General features: G+C 45.4%; 2 protein-coding genes across 2 annotated transcripts in view; both read right to left on the reverse strand.

Moving 5' to 3' along the window:
• The window catches only part of MAPK1 (mitogen-activated protein kinase 1), a 91,923-nt gene that overhangs the window by 22,678 nt on the left and 52,117 nt on the right, over positions 1–17,128 (reverse strand). The window contains exons 2-4 of the mRNA XM_030836290.3: positions 16,931–17,113; positions 15,013–15,202; positions 2,372–2,488 (exon numbers count right to left, since the gene is read on the reverse strand). Of these exons, the coding sequence (XP_030692150.2) occupies positions 2,372–2,488; positions 15,013–15,202; positions 16,931–17,113 (490 nt within the window). The remainder of the gene's footprint in view (positions 1–2,371; positions 2,489–15,012; positions 15,203–16,930; positions 17,114–17,128) is intronic.
• On the reverse strand, positions 9,230–10,837 carry LOC115841909 (non-histone chromosomal protein HMG-14). The gene has a single exon (XM_060310631.1). It carries the CDS (start codon positions 10,410–10,412, stop codon positions 10,107–10,109), a length of 306 nt encoding a protein of 101 aa, XP_060166614.1. The 5' UTR covers positions 10,413–10,837; the 3' UTR covers positions 9,230–10,106.

Consider the following 17,128-nt stretch of genomic DNA (forward strand, 5'->3'; position numbering starts at 1 on the left):
TTGTGCCCGAAACGTGTTACCTAAACCTAATCAGGAGGAGCCAGTCCCAAGAATTCAGAAAGAGACCCGCTGGGCACAACACCACCTCTGTGCTCTGCCAAGTATTCTGTGTCATGGAGAAGCCAGGAAGGCGGGAGGACTGTCCCAGATGGGGGGGGACACACACAACTGGGATGGCACTGAATGAGCGCCGGCCGTCACAGGCACTCACATGGTACCGCGGCTGTGGGAAAGCACACCACCTTTTCGGGAGTATTAGTGAACTCCTAGCATCAGTCGAGGTGTGCAGTGCTGGTTTATGTTGGTGAAGTGTCAGAGGGTTTGACACAAGGGAAGAGAGAGAAGAGACGGGAGAAAGAGGGAGGCAGAGGATGTCAACAGCTGGTGCTGTAAGGGGAATATGGGTGTTCACTGGACTCTCTTCTGTGGGTGTGAAAATGTTCTAAATCAATAAAAAAGAAAATCCTGAATACACTGCTAGAAGTAACATTCTCAGGCTAGAGGTGCTATAAATAAAAAAAGGATTCAAACTCAGTTTTGACTATAGTTAACTGCAAAAACAGAGGCCACCCTCCTGGCTACTTCCCCCTGGAGGGTGGCCAAGAAGTGAAGACAGGGGAGCGGCTCAAATGGGGACGGATGCTGTAAGACCACAAGGCCCCAGGACGCAAAGGACAGCTTTCCTTCCAGGTGGCAGGCACTGCTGCACACATGGGCGCCTCTGGCGTGGATAGGCTGTCACGTGGCCCATCTATCCACAGCAAGGACCCGTTGTGTGGGATTGTCGTACAGAATTATGAGAGAATCAACACAACATTTTCTCCTTTGAAACATCTGTTACACCAAATCCTTCTTTACAACGGAATTTATTTTAATGAAATTTTATTTCCATAGCTAAACTAAACACAGGTATGATATCAAGAATAACCAACTGCTTTAAACAAATTCCGTTTCCTCACAAAAGCAACCTACATCCCAAGCCCTTTGACTCGTAAAGGATGGAGGAAGAGAATGCAGCCTATGGGCTAATTACACCTGTTCTTTTCATTCCCAAGAAGCCTCTCAGGATGATTTCTGGTTCCTACACCTAAACACGGGGTCCAAAGTTTGTTTTTATAGCTTTTTTCTTTCTTTTTTTTTTTTGGTTGCACTGGGTCTTAGTTGAGGCAGGCGGGCTCCTTAGTTGGGACTTGCCTGCTCCTTAGTTGTGGCTTGCCTGCTCCTTAGTTGTGGCATGCAAACTCTTAGTTGCGGCATGCATGAGGGATCTAGTTCCTGGACCAGGGATCAAACCCAGGCCCCCTGCATTGGGAGTGTGGAGTCTTAACCACTGAGCCACCAGGGAAGTCCCTATTTTTATAGCTTTTCTTCATGTATATTAATGTTACATTATGGAAGATGGAACTGAGATCAAGAATCTGTCTTGAGATATGAGATACAGGATTAGATATTAGATGTCAGGTGCACTTAACTTCTCAAATGTGACACCTTATTCAAATACTATTTTCAAATGATATATTAAAAACACTGAAACTCCAGGACCTCCCTGGTGGTCCAGTGGTTAAGACTCTGTGCTGTCAATGCAGGGGGCACGGGTTTGACCGCTGGTCAGGGAACTAACATTCCATATGCCGTGTGGCATGCCCAAAAGATAAAACAAATAAAAAACAAAACTGAATCCCCACAGCAGCCCTCACTGTTTGCCACTGTTGCTCATATACCTAACAAGGATGTTGTACTTCACTTTCTCTTGCTTTTGTAAGTTTTTCAATCATTCCTTATGACCCAGACAAAGACCTTGTTAGAAGTGTGCTTTTGATCCAGATGCAGGGACTACCATTTGGAAGCAGGACCATCACATAATTTTGAAAGAATTATAGCAGCTCCAATTTTTTCCACACCAATGTTTTCTTCCAATTATACTATAATTTTGCTAAAGAGGCATTCTTCATTATCAGGTATGTCTGACCTTTACAGAAAAGCTCTGGTCCGCATTCACAGAAACACACACCGTATACAGAGCTCATCTCTGACACAGAGCCAGCCTGACCCTGGCAGTGGCAGCCACAGGAGTGAAAGCTGCCCCAGGTAGGACTGCAGGAGAGCTGACCAGGGGGTGGGACACAGAACATTCATTGTACCAGTGACTAGGGAGGCGGGCCCTCCAACTCTGTAACACATCAGCACTACCCCAGCCGAGGGCCCAGAAGTTCAGTGTTGAATGGGAGACAAAGACATACCTTGGTTCTGACCAGACAGGCTAGGCCTCAACCCAGGCTGAAAGAAACTTACTGAGTGGGAGGCTTACTGCAACTCACGTCCAAAGTTCTTTTGCCTCTTGGTTTTCTTTTTATGCAAACTTGGTCCTTACCTTGGAATTCAACATAATTTCCGGAGCCCTGTACCAACGTGTGGCAACGTACTCCGTCAGGAACCCTGTGTGATCATGGTCCGGATCTGCAACACGGGCCAAGCCAAAGTCACAGATCTAAGAGAGAAAATAACAGGACACGTTCTTAGAGATTCTAACCAATTTAACATCAAAACATCATAAACACAAAAAAGACAACAGCAGTAATGATGACAAGTAACTGCTACCATTCCTATGTGGCAGATGCTTCTTGGAATTCTACACACTCACTCTTACCTAATCCTCACCACAATCTGAAAGGCAGCTGCCGCGCATCAGACAGGAACAGGCTGGAGGAGCCTTGAACAGAACACATCTTCAGAGGACAGTATCCTCACCTCTCATTATCTGCTTATCCCACAGCAACCTTGCTTAGGCCTCTTGACAAAAACTGTTCTGCTCAGAAAATAAGGCTACCCACTAGAGACTAGGAGACCAGACCTCTGCTGCTGACGCTTGGGGGTGATCACCATGGGATCAGTTCCTCTCCCCGCAGACCTGACCTCCTGCTGGTCCTCCACTTGCTCTTCCTACCTCCTTCCTACCTCCTTCCCCCTCCACGTAGCCAAACCCACTCCCAAACCTTTAAAAGATATTTCACATATTGAAGATGAATCTTTTTTAAAAAAACAAACACCCAGCTTCTAATTTCTCCTGACTCACAAAAGTACTTGCTGGCCTTTCACCATTCAATGCTTTGGTGCTACTCCAGCTCCAATGTATAAGGAAAGTAACTATAACATATTTAATCTCGTACAATTGCAGGATATTTTAATTCCTAGCTCCTGGGGAACTAACCCGAGAAAGAGAGAGAGATGTTAACAAAGACAGGCCAGAGTCTAGCAGAAGGCAGCCTGGAAGACAGAGATCACTTTGGAGGCTTATTGCTTTAATTCACCTAAGAAGTGAAAAGGGTCTGAGCTCAGGCCATAAAAATAGGATAAGGAGGAAGGGACACACCTCAGAGATACTCATGAGACGTAAATGGACATCAACCTCTGCTCAGATATCCCATAGTTGAAGTTCTCGACAATTCAGAAAGATTCTGAATGCTCCCATCCACTTCACCAGTGTCTCTCTCTAGCCTTGGACACTGGGATCCCCATGTGGCACCTCTGACCCCACAGGCCCTGCTGCTTGCTTCGACCGCAGCATTCAAGAGAAGTGACGTATCTGTGTTGCCCAATTTCTGTCTTTTGACATACTGTCACTGCATCTTCAAAAGGAGCCAATGCCACATTTGCTTCCCCAGTTGCTCTTCCACAGGCTACGCTCTAAGCGCACCCTAACAGAGCTGCATGGTGAGGCTGTCTGGACCCTCTTGCAGCTGACAGTTCCCTCTTGGCCTTCATCACCACCCCGTGCCCCCCAGCACCAGCCTCACCTCTCGAGCCGGCCAGCCTGCTGATGCCGTCGCACCCTCGACAGTCCCGGGCCTGTCAGAGGATCGGGCTGATGGAGGGCCATAAGTTTTACAGGGGGACCGTGGTAAGCTCTAACCTCAGCTTGACTGATCTTGAGGCTTTCGACATACCTGCACCCTATTTGTTTTCTTAGAGCCTATTCTACCAAGTCCCATGAAACAAACTGCAGGAATACTCAGTTCACTAGCAGTACAATCCCTGCAGGCGTGATTCCAGCTCAGGAAGCAAGAGAGGAGCGATTTCTCCTTACATGCAAAGGTGGGTCCTCTAAGCCATCCAGAAGTCACCATTTGCCACGCTGGACTACAATCAATTCACGTCAATTCCGTGTGGCTTCAACTTTCAATACAGCCCACAGTTTCTCTTTTTTCAGGGCTAACACCTCATCCTCTGATTCAAGTTCAATCAAAGCTCAGCACTTGGTCTGCCTTCTGCATGTAAATGGACACTTGAAGCCATATTCTGAGTCATGTGCTCAGAGAAGAAATACTGCATCTCAGCAGCAGAGTAAATGCACCGCAAGTCCCTGACCAGGATTCCCAGATCTTTCACTGCCCTCTACCACACTCAGCCCCACACAGCGTGGATGGGTCCAGACTTCATCCACAGCTTTTTGTGGGTCAGTGGAACCACAAAACAAATCCCAGATTAAAAGAAAAACAGCATATAGGAAATTCCCAGCTCAGTGAGGCCAAGTACCGAGGCTGACGTCTCCACACACCTCTGGGAGCGTGGACAAAGTAACAGAAGCCGCACTTTGGGAGGCTTTATGAGATTCTTAAACACAAAGACAGGATAAGTGGTGTGAGCAACTTTAAACACAGCTGTGGCAGACTGGATTTTTCTAAAGAGGATCATCAATACAACCCTTACCCACGCTCCTGTTTCAAGATCTTTGACTGAATTTTTATCAAGAGGGCAGGATCGGGCTTCCCTGGTGGCACAGTGGTTGAGAGTCCGCCTGCTGATGCAGGGGACATGGGTTCGTGCCCCAGTCCGGGAAGATCCCACATGCCGCTGAGCGGCTGGGCCTGGGAGCCATGGCCGCTGAGCCTGCGTATCCGAAGCCTGTGCTCCGCAACGGGAGAGGCCACAACAGTGAGAGGCCTGCATACCGCAAAAAAAAAAAAAAAAAAGAGGGCAGGATCTATCTTCCCTTCTCTTGAATCTGACCAAACCTTTGTAACTGCCTAAACCAACAGAATATAGTGGAAGTGATGCTGTGAGACTTCCAAGGCAAAATCATAAAATGCAATGTGGCTTCTACCTGGCTCTCTCCACTGGGGTACTTGGAACCCTCTGCCCACGTTGTGAGGACACCAGGCCACGTGGGCTACACGTGGCCGTTCCTTGGCATCAACTGCCAGGCCCTGTGGGAGATGACTTGAGGCTCCACCCACATATCTTCTAGCTGAGGCCCAGAGGCTGGAGCAGAGACCAGTCACTGCCCACCACTGCACCCTGACTGAACTCCTCACCTGCAGAAACTATGAACTCAAACATGATTCTTGTTGTTTAAGCCCACTACATTTTTTTTTTTAATAACAGATTTTCTTTTTCTAGGGCCATTTTGGGTTCACAGCAGAATTCAGCAGAAAGTACAAAGAGTTCCCCATGTACACCTGCCTCCCCCGCCAGGCAGAGCCTCCCCTACTATCAACATCCTGCACCAGAGCGGGACATCTGTTACAGTCGAGGAACCTACACTGACACATCATTATCACCTGAAGTCCACAGTTTACCTTCAGGTTCACTCGTGGTGTTGTACATTCTATGAGTTTTGACAAGTGTGTAATGACATGTATCCACCAGTACACTGTCATACAGAAATAGTTTCACCGCCCAAAAAACCCTCTGTGTTCTGCCTTCACTTGGTCTTTTTATCCTCAATTTCTTCTTCTTTGGAAGGCCACTACATTTTGAGGTGATTGTTATAGAGCAAGACACAGCTAACATAGTGGTGCCGGACAGCGTGCGTATTAAGACGGAGCAGCCCTCTCTGAGGAGGACCCACGTGCAGTGACACTGGAACACTGAAGAGATGCCAGCCACAGGAAGACCTTGGGAAACCAGAGCAACTGCCTGGGGGTGTGTGAGGGAAGGGTGGCCCCACAGCTGAAACCTCCCCAAGTGGCTCTTCAACTGGCTGCCCCTCCAACATCTCAACTGAAAGGGCCTTAGTCTGTCTGGAATTAGGGAGACTCACTTTACCTGACTGCAATCTGATTCCTCCTTGAAATTCCTGCCTGAGTGTTATTTCTGAACCATAAATCACCTTTCTGGCTCAAAAATCTTTTAACCAATCCCCTCTGCCTAGTAAATAAAGTCCAAATTCTTTAAGCAAAGACCCTCCACACACTGTCTGCTCGGGTGTCTCCCACCACCATCTCTCTCTGTGCCACATCTGCTCCTACCAACAGTTCCATGCCCTTCCTGACTCCGTGACGCCCTCTCAGTTGAGGACCTGATGCTCACCATTGCCTGACCCTAAATACCAGCATGAAAGTGACCTCTTGTGAGAGGTTTCCCAGGAACCAACACCAATCCCACGAACAGCTCACTTTTCTGAACTCTGGTAATACTTTGTTTGACATGTATTATAGGTAAGCACATACCCACAATCCATGACAGCTGGATATATGCCCATCCCCACAGCTGGAATATAAGTCCCTAGAAAAAGGTAATACTCAACTAACTTTTTATCCCTAAGTGGAGTGGGCTCTCAACATCAGGTGAATAAATGCCTTATTTCAAATGTTTATAGGAAGCATAGCAACTCAGGTGGATTAACTGGCAAGAGACTCTAGTACTAACCACTTCTCACAGTATCTGAACTACTGATTATCTCTTAAAAGTAAAAACCAGGGTACAGCATTACCATTAATGTAAAATCTTACATTAATACTTAATAATGTTAAAAAAAACTGCATTGTTCAGAGTGGCAAGATGAAGAAGAAAAAGTTTTAGAGTTATTTTATTTTTTGCAGTACACGGGCCTCTCACTGTGGTAGCCTCTCCCGTTGCGGAGCACAGGCTCCAGATGCGCAGGCTCAGTGGCCACGGCTCACGGGCCCAGCCGCTCCGCGGCATGTGGGATCTTCCCAGACCGGGGCACAAACTCATGTCCCCTGCATCAGCAGGCGGACTCTCAACCACTGTGCCACCAGGGAAGCCCAAGTTTTAGAATTAGCAGCATTCCTTCTCCATGCGGAACGCTGCAGTACAGCTCCTTCTTTAAACAAGAACTAAAGCGGCAGTCGCTCCTCCTGTCTGGAAGCCATCAGAAGGGGTCCTGTGGCCTGAGGGTCACTGTGGGCTGGGAGGAACCGCAGCAGCCTGGTGGGCTTGAGAGAGGGCTTCAGATCAGGACACGGTCTAGGTGTGAGGTGAACAGGGAGTCCACATGGGGAGGCGGTGGCAGCCCACCCAGGGGACTGGAGTCTGAGCAGAGGGTCCAGGGATTATATGGCACAAATCAATTACGTCACTGGAGGCTGCAAAATGGCGACTTCTCTAATTTTATTATTCCTTGTGCATTTATTAGCTGGCATTTATTTTAAGGAAGAGCCATCATTCATCAACTGGGGCTATTTTCTTACCCTGATGCCCAGATCTCACTGGAAAGACAGGGAAAATGTTTAATCCTTTTTTCCCTTTAGTTACCAATTTTCAGAATAGTGAGCTAGTATAAGGAGGATCGTGTTTCATTACTTGTATCCTCCACTCCTAGTATAAGGCACAGAACCAGCAGGTTCTCAAAATTTTTGATTATAATTTAAAAAATAAAGAGGGTGATGTAGGGTTTAGACCTCTACAAGATTGCACAACTCGGGAATTCCCTGGTGGTCCAGTGCCTAAGACTCCACGCTCCCAATGCAGGGGGCCTGGGTTCGATCCCTGGTCCAGGAACTAGATCCCACATGCTGCAACTAAAGATCCTGCACACGACAAAGATCTCGTGTGCTGCAACTAAGACCCGGCGCAGCCAAATAAATAAATATTAAAAAAAAAAAAAAGAAAGATTTCACAACTCCACTCATGGTCATCAATGGAAAGCTCATGGGATTCTTTAAAGTTCCTTTAACACTACAACACTGAAAGCTAATACAGCATTAACCAAAAAACTGTCAAGGCTTCAAAATAAAAAAGTAATAAAATTCATTACAATTCCATAAGAAGGAAGGTAGACAACCAGGATACAGTACAAGAAATATAAAATGACCTATCACTCCTACTTGGCTACTTTTTGGGTTGAGCAAATTCAAATTCTCATAAAACAAAAGCCAGCCCCAAAGACGTTTCATTTTGTATCTTTCAAAGTCCTCCTTCCCATGCACACCCAGAACCACATGTGCTGTGAGCCTAGCAGCCTGGAACTCCTCCTGGGGCTGCTGGGGGCTCAGTACGCAAACGGCGAGGACACGGACTGCTGGAGACCACACTCCCCTGGCAGTTTCATTAAAAATATGTGAGCAGAATCTCGAAATAGGGTCTACAGCCCTTGCTTTTCTGCGGCCCTCAGAAATAAAGAGGAAGCCTACAAGGAGAGGGTCTCAGGAGGGCCCTGAGAGGCTGGTGTCTGCTGGGTCTCTGGGCTTCAGGTAACAAGTACAAAGCATGTTTATAGAGCCAAAAACTAAAGGTCTAAGACACTGAGAAGAGTTGATATCCTGAGGGCTCAAGACTAGAAAACACTTAGTAACACAGAAGCTAATGGAAAATGTGACATCATTACCTACTTGAAAATTCAAAAAGGACCAAATAACAAGTCAGTAAGGCCACTGGTCACAAACTTTCTAGGTACAGGGCTCGTGGGACAGCATCACGGTCACCGCAAGGTCTGAGGATGTGATGGGCATTCGGTGAGTCCAGAGCTCCACCCTCCCACGTGCACGTGCCCTGGCTGTTGGACACGCTCCCACGGCAAATTGGTGACTCGGTGACATACCACACTCATCTCTGGAATAAGAGTCTCTCCTGAATATTCATGCCCATGTGGATGATGTATACCCCACATGGACATTTTGAAATGTGGGTGAATTTCACTGCTGTAAATATCTAAAACATCCTATTGTGTTTCTGAATGTGTGTTAAAATTGCGTTTTGAAAACAATGCCTGGATTGTGCAGACGGCCAACAAGACATATATATCAGTGTGGGTGTCCATTTTGGTGAGCAGTGAATAAAATGGCCCGAGGTAAAGACAAGTCCACAAACAGTGAAGAGACAACAGACAAAGTAGTCTAGTTCTGTGCTTCTTCTTAAGGACGAGCATTTTCAAGTCAAAGTAAAAGTCATCTTTTCCCAGAAATATTACAGACTTAAAATATTAACAATGGCTCTCCAAAAACAAACAAAAGCAATCTGACATAAAAGGACTGTGATAAGAAACAGAAAGAAAAAAAAAGCACTAGGAGACATAAAAATATTCACTGTAATTTTTTTTTCATGTGCTTCAAGAAATTCTTTCATAATTGAGATTTTATTGGCTGTTTTGAGGATCAGTACACAGACATTTCAATTTGTACACAATTCTCAACATATGTACCAAAAACCTAAAAAATCATGTAGTTGTGATTCTTTTCTGAACAGTTATTCCAGTGACTTTCCAGCTTAAAATTTGGGGGCAAATTTTCCTTCAAAGGATATCAAGTACCAATATCTTCAAATATTGATATGCTGTTACATCGTAAGTCCCACTAATTCACAATTTAATGTCATATACACTACATACTCAAATTGTCAATCGTCACAGCACATTAACAGTTACTAGAAGAACTGGACTACCATGACCAAAGATGTTACAGAGTGCACAAAATTCTGCCCAGGAGAGCCACGATCAAGGGGTGAGTGGTTTGCTTTAGGAAACAATTCTACCAAAAACAATGTGGGAAGAGAAGTAATTTAAAGTGTTTAAGACATTAAATGGACAACTGACTCCAAACTGCCATTTAGTATGCTTTGTATTATAGGATATAAAAGTTACCCTCCATCTGTGGAATGTTAAGCTGACACCCAAGACAATCAAAGCCTCCCATATTTAATATCCCACTATTTTCTGGTTGTACCAAAAAATAAACAATCAGCAAATGATTTCACCTCTGAAAAAAAAGCATTTACACTTAAAAAATGGGATGAGGTGGGATTCCTTCCTTTTTAAAAATGTTTCTAGAGCTACTAAAAAACTTGCATTTACAAAATAGTTGATAAAAATATTCCTCTGGATTGTACAAGAAGGGAAACGGACCACTGATAGGACAAGGTGTGTGATATTAATCAGACTTGGCTTCTTTCTCTCCTGCTTCATCAGAAGCTGGGCTCTCCTCATTTTTAGTTTCTCCATTTTCTGCAGGTAAGTCTTCTTTAGTCTCTTGGTTAGCCACTTCAGGCTGTTTTCCCTTCACTCCCCTTTTCCCTTTAGTTTGCACTTTTTTGTCAGAAGATTTATCCTTTCCTGCCGCCTTTTTTGGCTTCGTTTCCACTTTTGCAGGAGCCGGTTTAGCTGACAACCTCGCCGATCTCCTCTTGGGCTCCTCCTTCGCCGCCCCCTCAGTGGAGGTGACCTTCCTCTTGGGCATAGTGGTGGTGGGGCGGGCGCGTGCCGGGTGCCTGGGGGCCGCGGCGCGCCGAGAGCCTTCACGAAGCTGGGCTGCCTGGCCGCTCTTCACTGTAATTTTTCAAAAAAATCACTAAGAGCCGACAAAGTACGGCCATTCCTTGTGTGCCAACCTGGCTCTCATTTGCACAGATCCATGCACAGGGATCTGGCTACACCCTATGTAGGAAGTACATGAATTTAACTCAGAAGGATCCTAAGAGGTGACAGAGTCCAACCGAGTCATATCTGATGCAGGAAGCTGTCCTCCACAACGTCTCACAGGACATCTGCCATCCTGCTTTAAACACCCAACGACAGCGGATAAGATGACTGCCTGATGACAGGACCCACTGCCTTTTTATTTTATTTTATTTTATTTTTTTGCGGTATTCGGGCCTCTCACTGTTGTGGCCTCTCCTGTTGCGAAGCACAGGCTCCGGACGCGCAGGCTCAGTGGCCATGGCTCACGGGCCCAGCTGCTCCGCGGCATGTGGGATCTTCCCGGACCAGGGCACGAACCCATGTCGCCTGCATTGGCAGGCAGAGTCTCAACCACTGCGCCACCAGGGAAGCCCCCCACTGCCTTTTTAGATAGTTCCAGAAGGCTCTTCATGATCAAAACTTCAGTGATCACCAAAGCTGCAGCCACACAGCGCAGGCCTCAGTGTTGGTACACTCGTCCCTTACTTCTTATTCTTACTATATTTCTGTTGTTCCTTCTGCCTGCGCCCAACACAGCCACTCGCCCACTGCAAGCCTGACATGCTGAGAGGGACAGCACGACAATCCTCCTTCCTGATGCCTCACAGCTTGGCCAGAACCAACTCACCTCTCTCCTTTCTGTGCGTTACAGCAGACAGTACTGCAATCATCTATTGCTTATCAGACCCCTGACCTATCAGTTTTCAGACTGCAGGGACAGACACTCACCTCCCTTGCCAGGTATACCTCACACAGCTTCCCACAGGAACGTCTGTGGAAGTGAGGTCCACAAAATGATCACTGCTATTCATCTATATGTACTTTTCAAACAAATTTATTGAGATATAATTCACATACTACACAATTCTCCCGTTTAAAGTGTGCAGTTCAATGGTTTTTGATATTATATCACAGAGCTATATGACCATTACCACTATCCAAGTTTAGAACATTTTTATAACCTCAAAAAGAAACCTTGTGCCCATCAGCAGTCTCTCCCAATGCCTCTCCAATCCCACCAGTCCACAGCAACTGCTCATCTACCTTCCATCTCTACAGACACATCTATTCTACAATACGTGACCTTTTATGACTGGTTTCTTTCCCTCACATACTTAATAATGTCTGCAAGATGCATCCACATTGGGCTTCCCTGTTGGCACAGTTGTTAAGAATCCACCTGCCAATGCAGGGGAAATGGGTTCGAGCCTTGGTCCGGGAAGATCCCACATGCCGTGGAGCTACTAAGCCCGTGTGCCACAACTACTGAGCCTGCGCTCTAGAGCCCACGAGCCACAACGACTAAGCCCATGTGCCACAACTACTGAAGCCTGTGTGCCTAGAGCCCATGCGTGCTCCACAACAAGAGAAGCCACCACAATGAGAAGCCCGCGCACTGCAACAAAGAGTAGCCCCCACTAGCCGCAACTAGAGAAAGCCCACATGCAGCAATGAAGACCCAATGCAGCCAAAAATAAAACATAAATAACTCATTAAAATCCATTAAAAAAAAAGATGCATCCATATTGTAGCACATATCAGTACTTCATTCCTTTTTATTACACTGTATGGATCCACCACATTCTATTTATCCATTGTCATTTGGACATCTGAATTATTTCCTCCTTTGGGCTATTACGCCACTATGAATATTTCTGTATCTGTCTGTGTGCAGATGCATGTTTTCATTCCACTCAGGTATACACCTGGGGCCGAATTCTTGCTGACACTTATCATCTGATTATATCATCGTAGTGTGTGTGAAGTGGTATTTCACTGTGGTTCTGATTTGCATTTCCCCACTGACTAATGATGTCAAGCATCTTTTCATGTACTTATTGGTTGTTTGTATACCTTTGTTAGATCCTTGGTCTTTTCAGATTCTTTGCCCACTTTTAAATTGTGCCATTTATCTTTTAGTTGTTAAGCTGTAAGAGTTTTTCATATATTCTAGATATAAATCTCTTATCACATATATGATTTACAAATATTTTCTCTCATTCTGGGGGTTGTCTTTTCACTCTCTTGATGATTTACTTTGTAGTACATGCTTCTCATCTTGATGAAATTTTTTTTTTTGGCTATGCCACGCCACGCCACGCCACGCCACGCAGCTTACAGGATCTCAGTTCCCGACCAGGGATTGAACTCAGGCCACAGCAGTGAAAGCACTGAGTCCTAACCACTAGGCAACCAGGGAACTCCCTGAAATCCACTATAAAAAAAAAATGTTGTTGCTTGTGTTTTTGGTGTCATGTCTAAGAAGTCTGCCTAACAGAAGTTTGCAAGAATTTACTCCTGTGTTTTTTGTGTTTTTTTTTGCGGTACGCGGGCCTCTCACCGCTGTGGCCTCTCCCGCCGTGGGGAACGAACCCACATTCCCTGCATCGGCAGGCGGACCCCCAACCACTGCGCTACCAGGGAAGCCCCTACTCCTGTGTTTTTTAAGTGCATTCTAGTTTCAGCCTTTAAACTTAGATCTCTAATCCATTTTGAGTTAATTTTTGTACATAGTACAGGCAGGGAGGGGCCCAAACTCATTTTGTTTTGCATGTGGTTATCCAATTGTCCCAGCACCATTTGGTGAAGACTATTCTTTCCCCAGTGAATGATCCTGGCACTCTTGTCAAAAATCAGTTGATCATAAACATATGGGTTGGGGCTTCCCTGGTGGCGCAGTGGTTAAGAATCCGCCTGCCAATGCAGGGGACACGAGTTTGAGCCCTGGTCTGGGAAGATCCCACATGCTGCGAAGCAACTAAGCCTGTGTGCTACAACTACTCAGCCTGTGCTCTAGAGCCCGCAAGCCACAACTACGGAGCACGCATGCCACAACTACTGAAGCCCGTGCACCTAGAGCCTGTGCTCTGCAACAAGACAAGCCACTGCAATGAGAAGCCTGTGCACCGCAATGAAGAGTAGCTCCCACTTGCCACAACTACAGAAAGCCTGTACGCAGCAACAAAGACCAAACGCAGGGCTTCCCTCGTGGCACAGTGGTTGAGAGTCCGCCTGCCGATGCAGGGGACATGGGTTCGTGCCCCGGTCCGGGAAGATCCCACATGCCGTGGAGCGGCTGGGCCCGTGAGCCATGGCCGCTGAGCCTGCGTGCCCGGAGCCTGTGCTCCGCAACGGGAGAGGCCACAATGGTGAGAGGCCCGCGTATCGGGGAAAAAAAAAAAAGACCAAATGCAGCCGAAAATAAATGAATGAATGAATGAAAAAACAAAAACATATGGGTTTATTTATTGACTCAATTCTACTCCAGTGAGCTATATGCCTACTCCTAGCCAGTATCACAATGTCTTGATTACTATAGTTTTGTAATAAGTTTTAAAATCAGGAAGTGTGAGTCCTCTAACTTTGCTCTTTCATAAGATTGTTTTGGCTATTCTGGGTCTCTTGAATTTCTATATGCATTTCAGGATCAGCCTGCCCATTTCTGCAAAAAAAGCCACCTGGGACTCTGATACGGACTGCATTAAACCTGTAGATCAAACTGGGAAGTACTGCCATCTTAACAATATTAAGCCTTCCAATCCATGAACATGGGATGTCATTTCATTCATCTAGGTCTTAAATTCACATGCATTTTTACTAGACTGAATCCACATTCCCTTCATCATACCGGAGACAGCTGTAGACCTCCCTCCTTATTTAGCTCTGCCACGTATTAAAATAGAAATATATATAAATGCTGCCTTTTTTTTTTTTTTTTTTGCAGTACGAGGGCCTCCCACTGTTGTGGCCTCTCCCATTGCGGAGCACAGGCTCCGGACGTGCAGGCTCAGCGGCCATGGCTCACGGGCCTAGCCACTCTGCGGCATGTGGGATCTTCCCGGACTGGGGCACGAATCCGTGTCCCCTGTATTGGCAGGTGGACTCTCAACCACTGCGCCACCAGGGAAGCCCAATGCTGTCCATTTTTAAGAGAACTCTAAGGACTATAAAGGATCTAGGGTTTTCCTATTTATTGGGAATGCATTATTTAGGAATCGAAATCATTAAGGTCAACTTTTCTGCTGTTTTCTGTATAAAATTTATCGAAGAAAAAGGTGACCAATGAAATAGATCTTTTAATGTACACATAATCCTATTTACATATATAAGTTAAAAAGTACATGTGTATGTAAGAGCATAGAAAAAACTTTGGATGAAAATACACCAATTTGTTACAGTGGTTACCTCTGGAGAAGGAGGAGCAATGGGATGGAGAAGAAAAATAGAACTAGCACCCTTTACTTGCATTTTTTTTTGCCATAAATGTTTTCATGTATTTCTGGTGTAATTTAAAATCTGAATAACAATAAATATAAACATGCCCCAGTAACATGAGTTTTTCAACAGATATCACCCTAAGAGTAAATAACCAAGCTGACCTTGAGATCGCAGGTGGTGTTGAGCAGCAGGTTGGAAGGTTTGAGGTCACGGTGCAGCACGTTAGCTGAATGGATATATTTTAACCCTCTGAGGATCTGGTAAAGAAAATAGCAGATATGGTCGTTGCTGAGGTGTTGCGTCTTCAAGAGCTTGTAGAGATCTGTTTCCATGAGGTCTTGTACTATATATCTGTTTGGAAAGGTTAAGGTAACACACCAAAATAGCTGGTCACACTTAGCAAAGCACTGAAAACAAAACGAAGCCAAAGGGTCCATTATTACATCATGAGGCTCGGGAGGGAAATGAGGACCTGATGAAAACTTGGTACACCTCAACAGAAGGAATCGGAAAGTCGTGAACTCCTTCTTAGGTCCTGTGAGACAGCAGGCACCACGCCTGCCTGATATGCGCAGTGATGCGCTAGCGGAGACCTGACGCAGGTGGTGTGGATGAGTCCTGGTCTCCAAGCTGTCCACCATCAACAGACGCCCTCTGGGGTTGTTGGAAAGGGCTGGGGGAGGGTGGGGGCCAGCACCAGGCACTCCCTCCTCTCTGGCCTAGCAACAACTCAAAACGTCACTGTTCTTTTACCTCCCTTCTTGTCCCCCTCCTTCTCGACAAAAATCAACCATAAAACTTTTGGAAACACAGGCCTAGAACACATTTGCTACTAAACTCAATCCTCAGTCTATTTGCTTCACTCTTCAATTAAGGTTAAGAGTATAAATAAGTGTGTAAGACTGTAGGAAGTTGTGCTAGGAAGGGGCCTGTCCTGGTTGAGCTCCTCTTGTTTTCCTGCCTATCCGTGTATCTCAGCATATAAAATTTTAGTTATGGCTAACTTCATTCATTCCCACAGAAAATAAATTATAAAAGCGGCTAGGTTTTAACTTCACCACGATATTATTTCATTAGTGTTTTTGCATTTCTTTTATTCATTTCTGTGTAAATATTACACATCTACAGATTCATGCTAGATGAGACATGGTACAGAATTTGAAGGAAACATGACTGGAAAACTTGTCATCTGACAGAGATGTGATTTCCAAGGCAAAAGGTAAAGCAGGACAACAGATGGCAGGAGGAGGCATTTCACTTAAAATATCATCAGAACTTAGTGACAGAGCTGTCTAAAAATGGAAAGGCTAAAAAATAATAATAAAAATAAATAAAATAAAAATGGAAAGGCTGCCTGGAGATAGTGAGCTGCCTCTCCCTGGAGGGGCAGAATGCAAAGTGGGCAAACTGGTGGGAACATTGCTGCGGCCAGAACCGGAACCTTCTCCCATCAGGTCCTCCTCAGCACACTTCACACTTGTACCTTTCAAACACAGTCTTTACCCAGGCAGCCTCCTTTACCCAAGCCTTTACCTGCTTAGTCCAGATTTCTAAATGTTTGTCATAGTTAATCACACAACTTCAGAGCTGAGCCAGCCTTGTAGATCATGAGGGCGAGCACGCCAGTTTTAAAAACAAGAAAACTGGACCCAGATGTGAAATGGCGCTAAGATCAGGACAGTCTGGACCTGACCAGGTGCTGTACAGGGCACCCTCTTCCACAGTCGACTGCTCTTTCCTTTTCACCATCATAACAAACCATACCTTGAGTGGCAAACACGTGACTGGAAAAGGTGTTCTCCAAAATTTTCCACTATACACTTAAAGGAAATCTTTACTGAAACTGACAGAAAATATTGGATTTGCCAAAAAGATACTAAAATCAGTTACTGACAAATGAAAAAATGAATCAGAGAAAAAATGTAAATGATGCAAGTATTACAGTAAATGACAAGCAAAGTACAGTTTCCCCTTAAATGTGCTTTATTACTTTTCCTCCACCCCTATAAGTGCAGACACGTCCAGTTACATTACTCAACCAGGTGACGGAGCAGTGGAGCAGCTGCCTGAAAAGGATACACATCTTTCATCTGCTCGATGGTTGGTGCTCGAATAATATCATTGATTCCAATGATGTTCTCATGTCTGAAGCGCAGTAAGATTTTTATCTCCCTCAGGGTTCTCTGGCAGTAGGTCTGGTGCTCAAAAGGGCTGATTTTCTTGATAGCTACTCGAACTTTGTTGACATTATCATAAGCAGAGCTAAAAAAATAAATA

Source organism: Globicephala melas, chromosome 13 (genome assembly GCF_963455315.2).
Source record: "Globicephala melas chromosome 13, mGloMel1.2, whole genome shotgun sequence".
Classification (NCBI taxonomy): domain Eukaryota; kingdom Metazoa; phylum Chordata; class Mammalia; order Artiodactyla; family Delphinidae; genus Globicephala; species Globicephala melas.

Bases quoted from the DNA above. Each gene is read 5' to 3' on its own strand.
- LOC115841909 (XM_060310631.1), bottom strand. From the start codon at position 10,412: ATGCCCAAGAGGAAGGTCACCTCCACTGAGGGGGCGGCGAAGGAGGAG.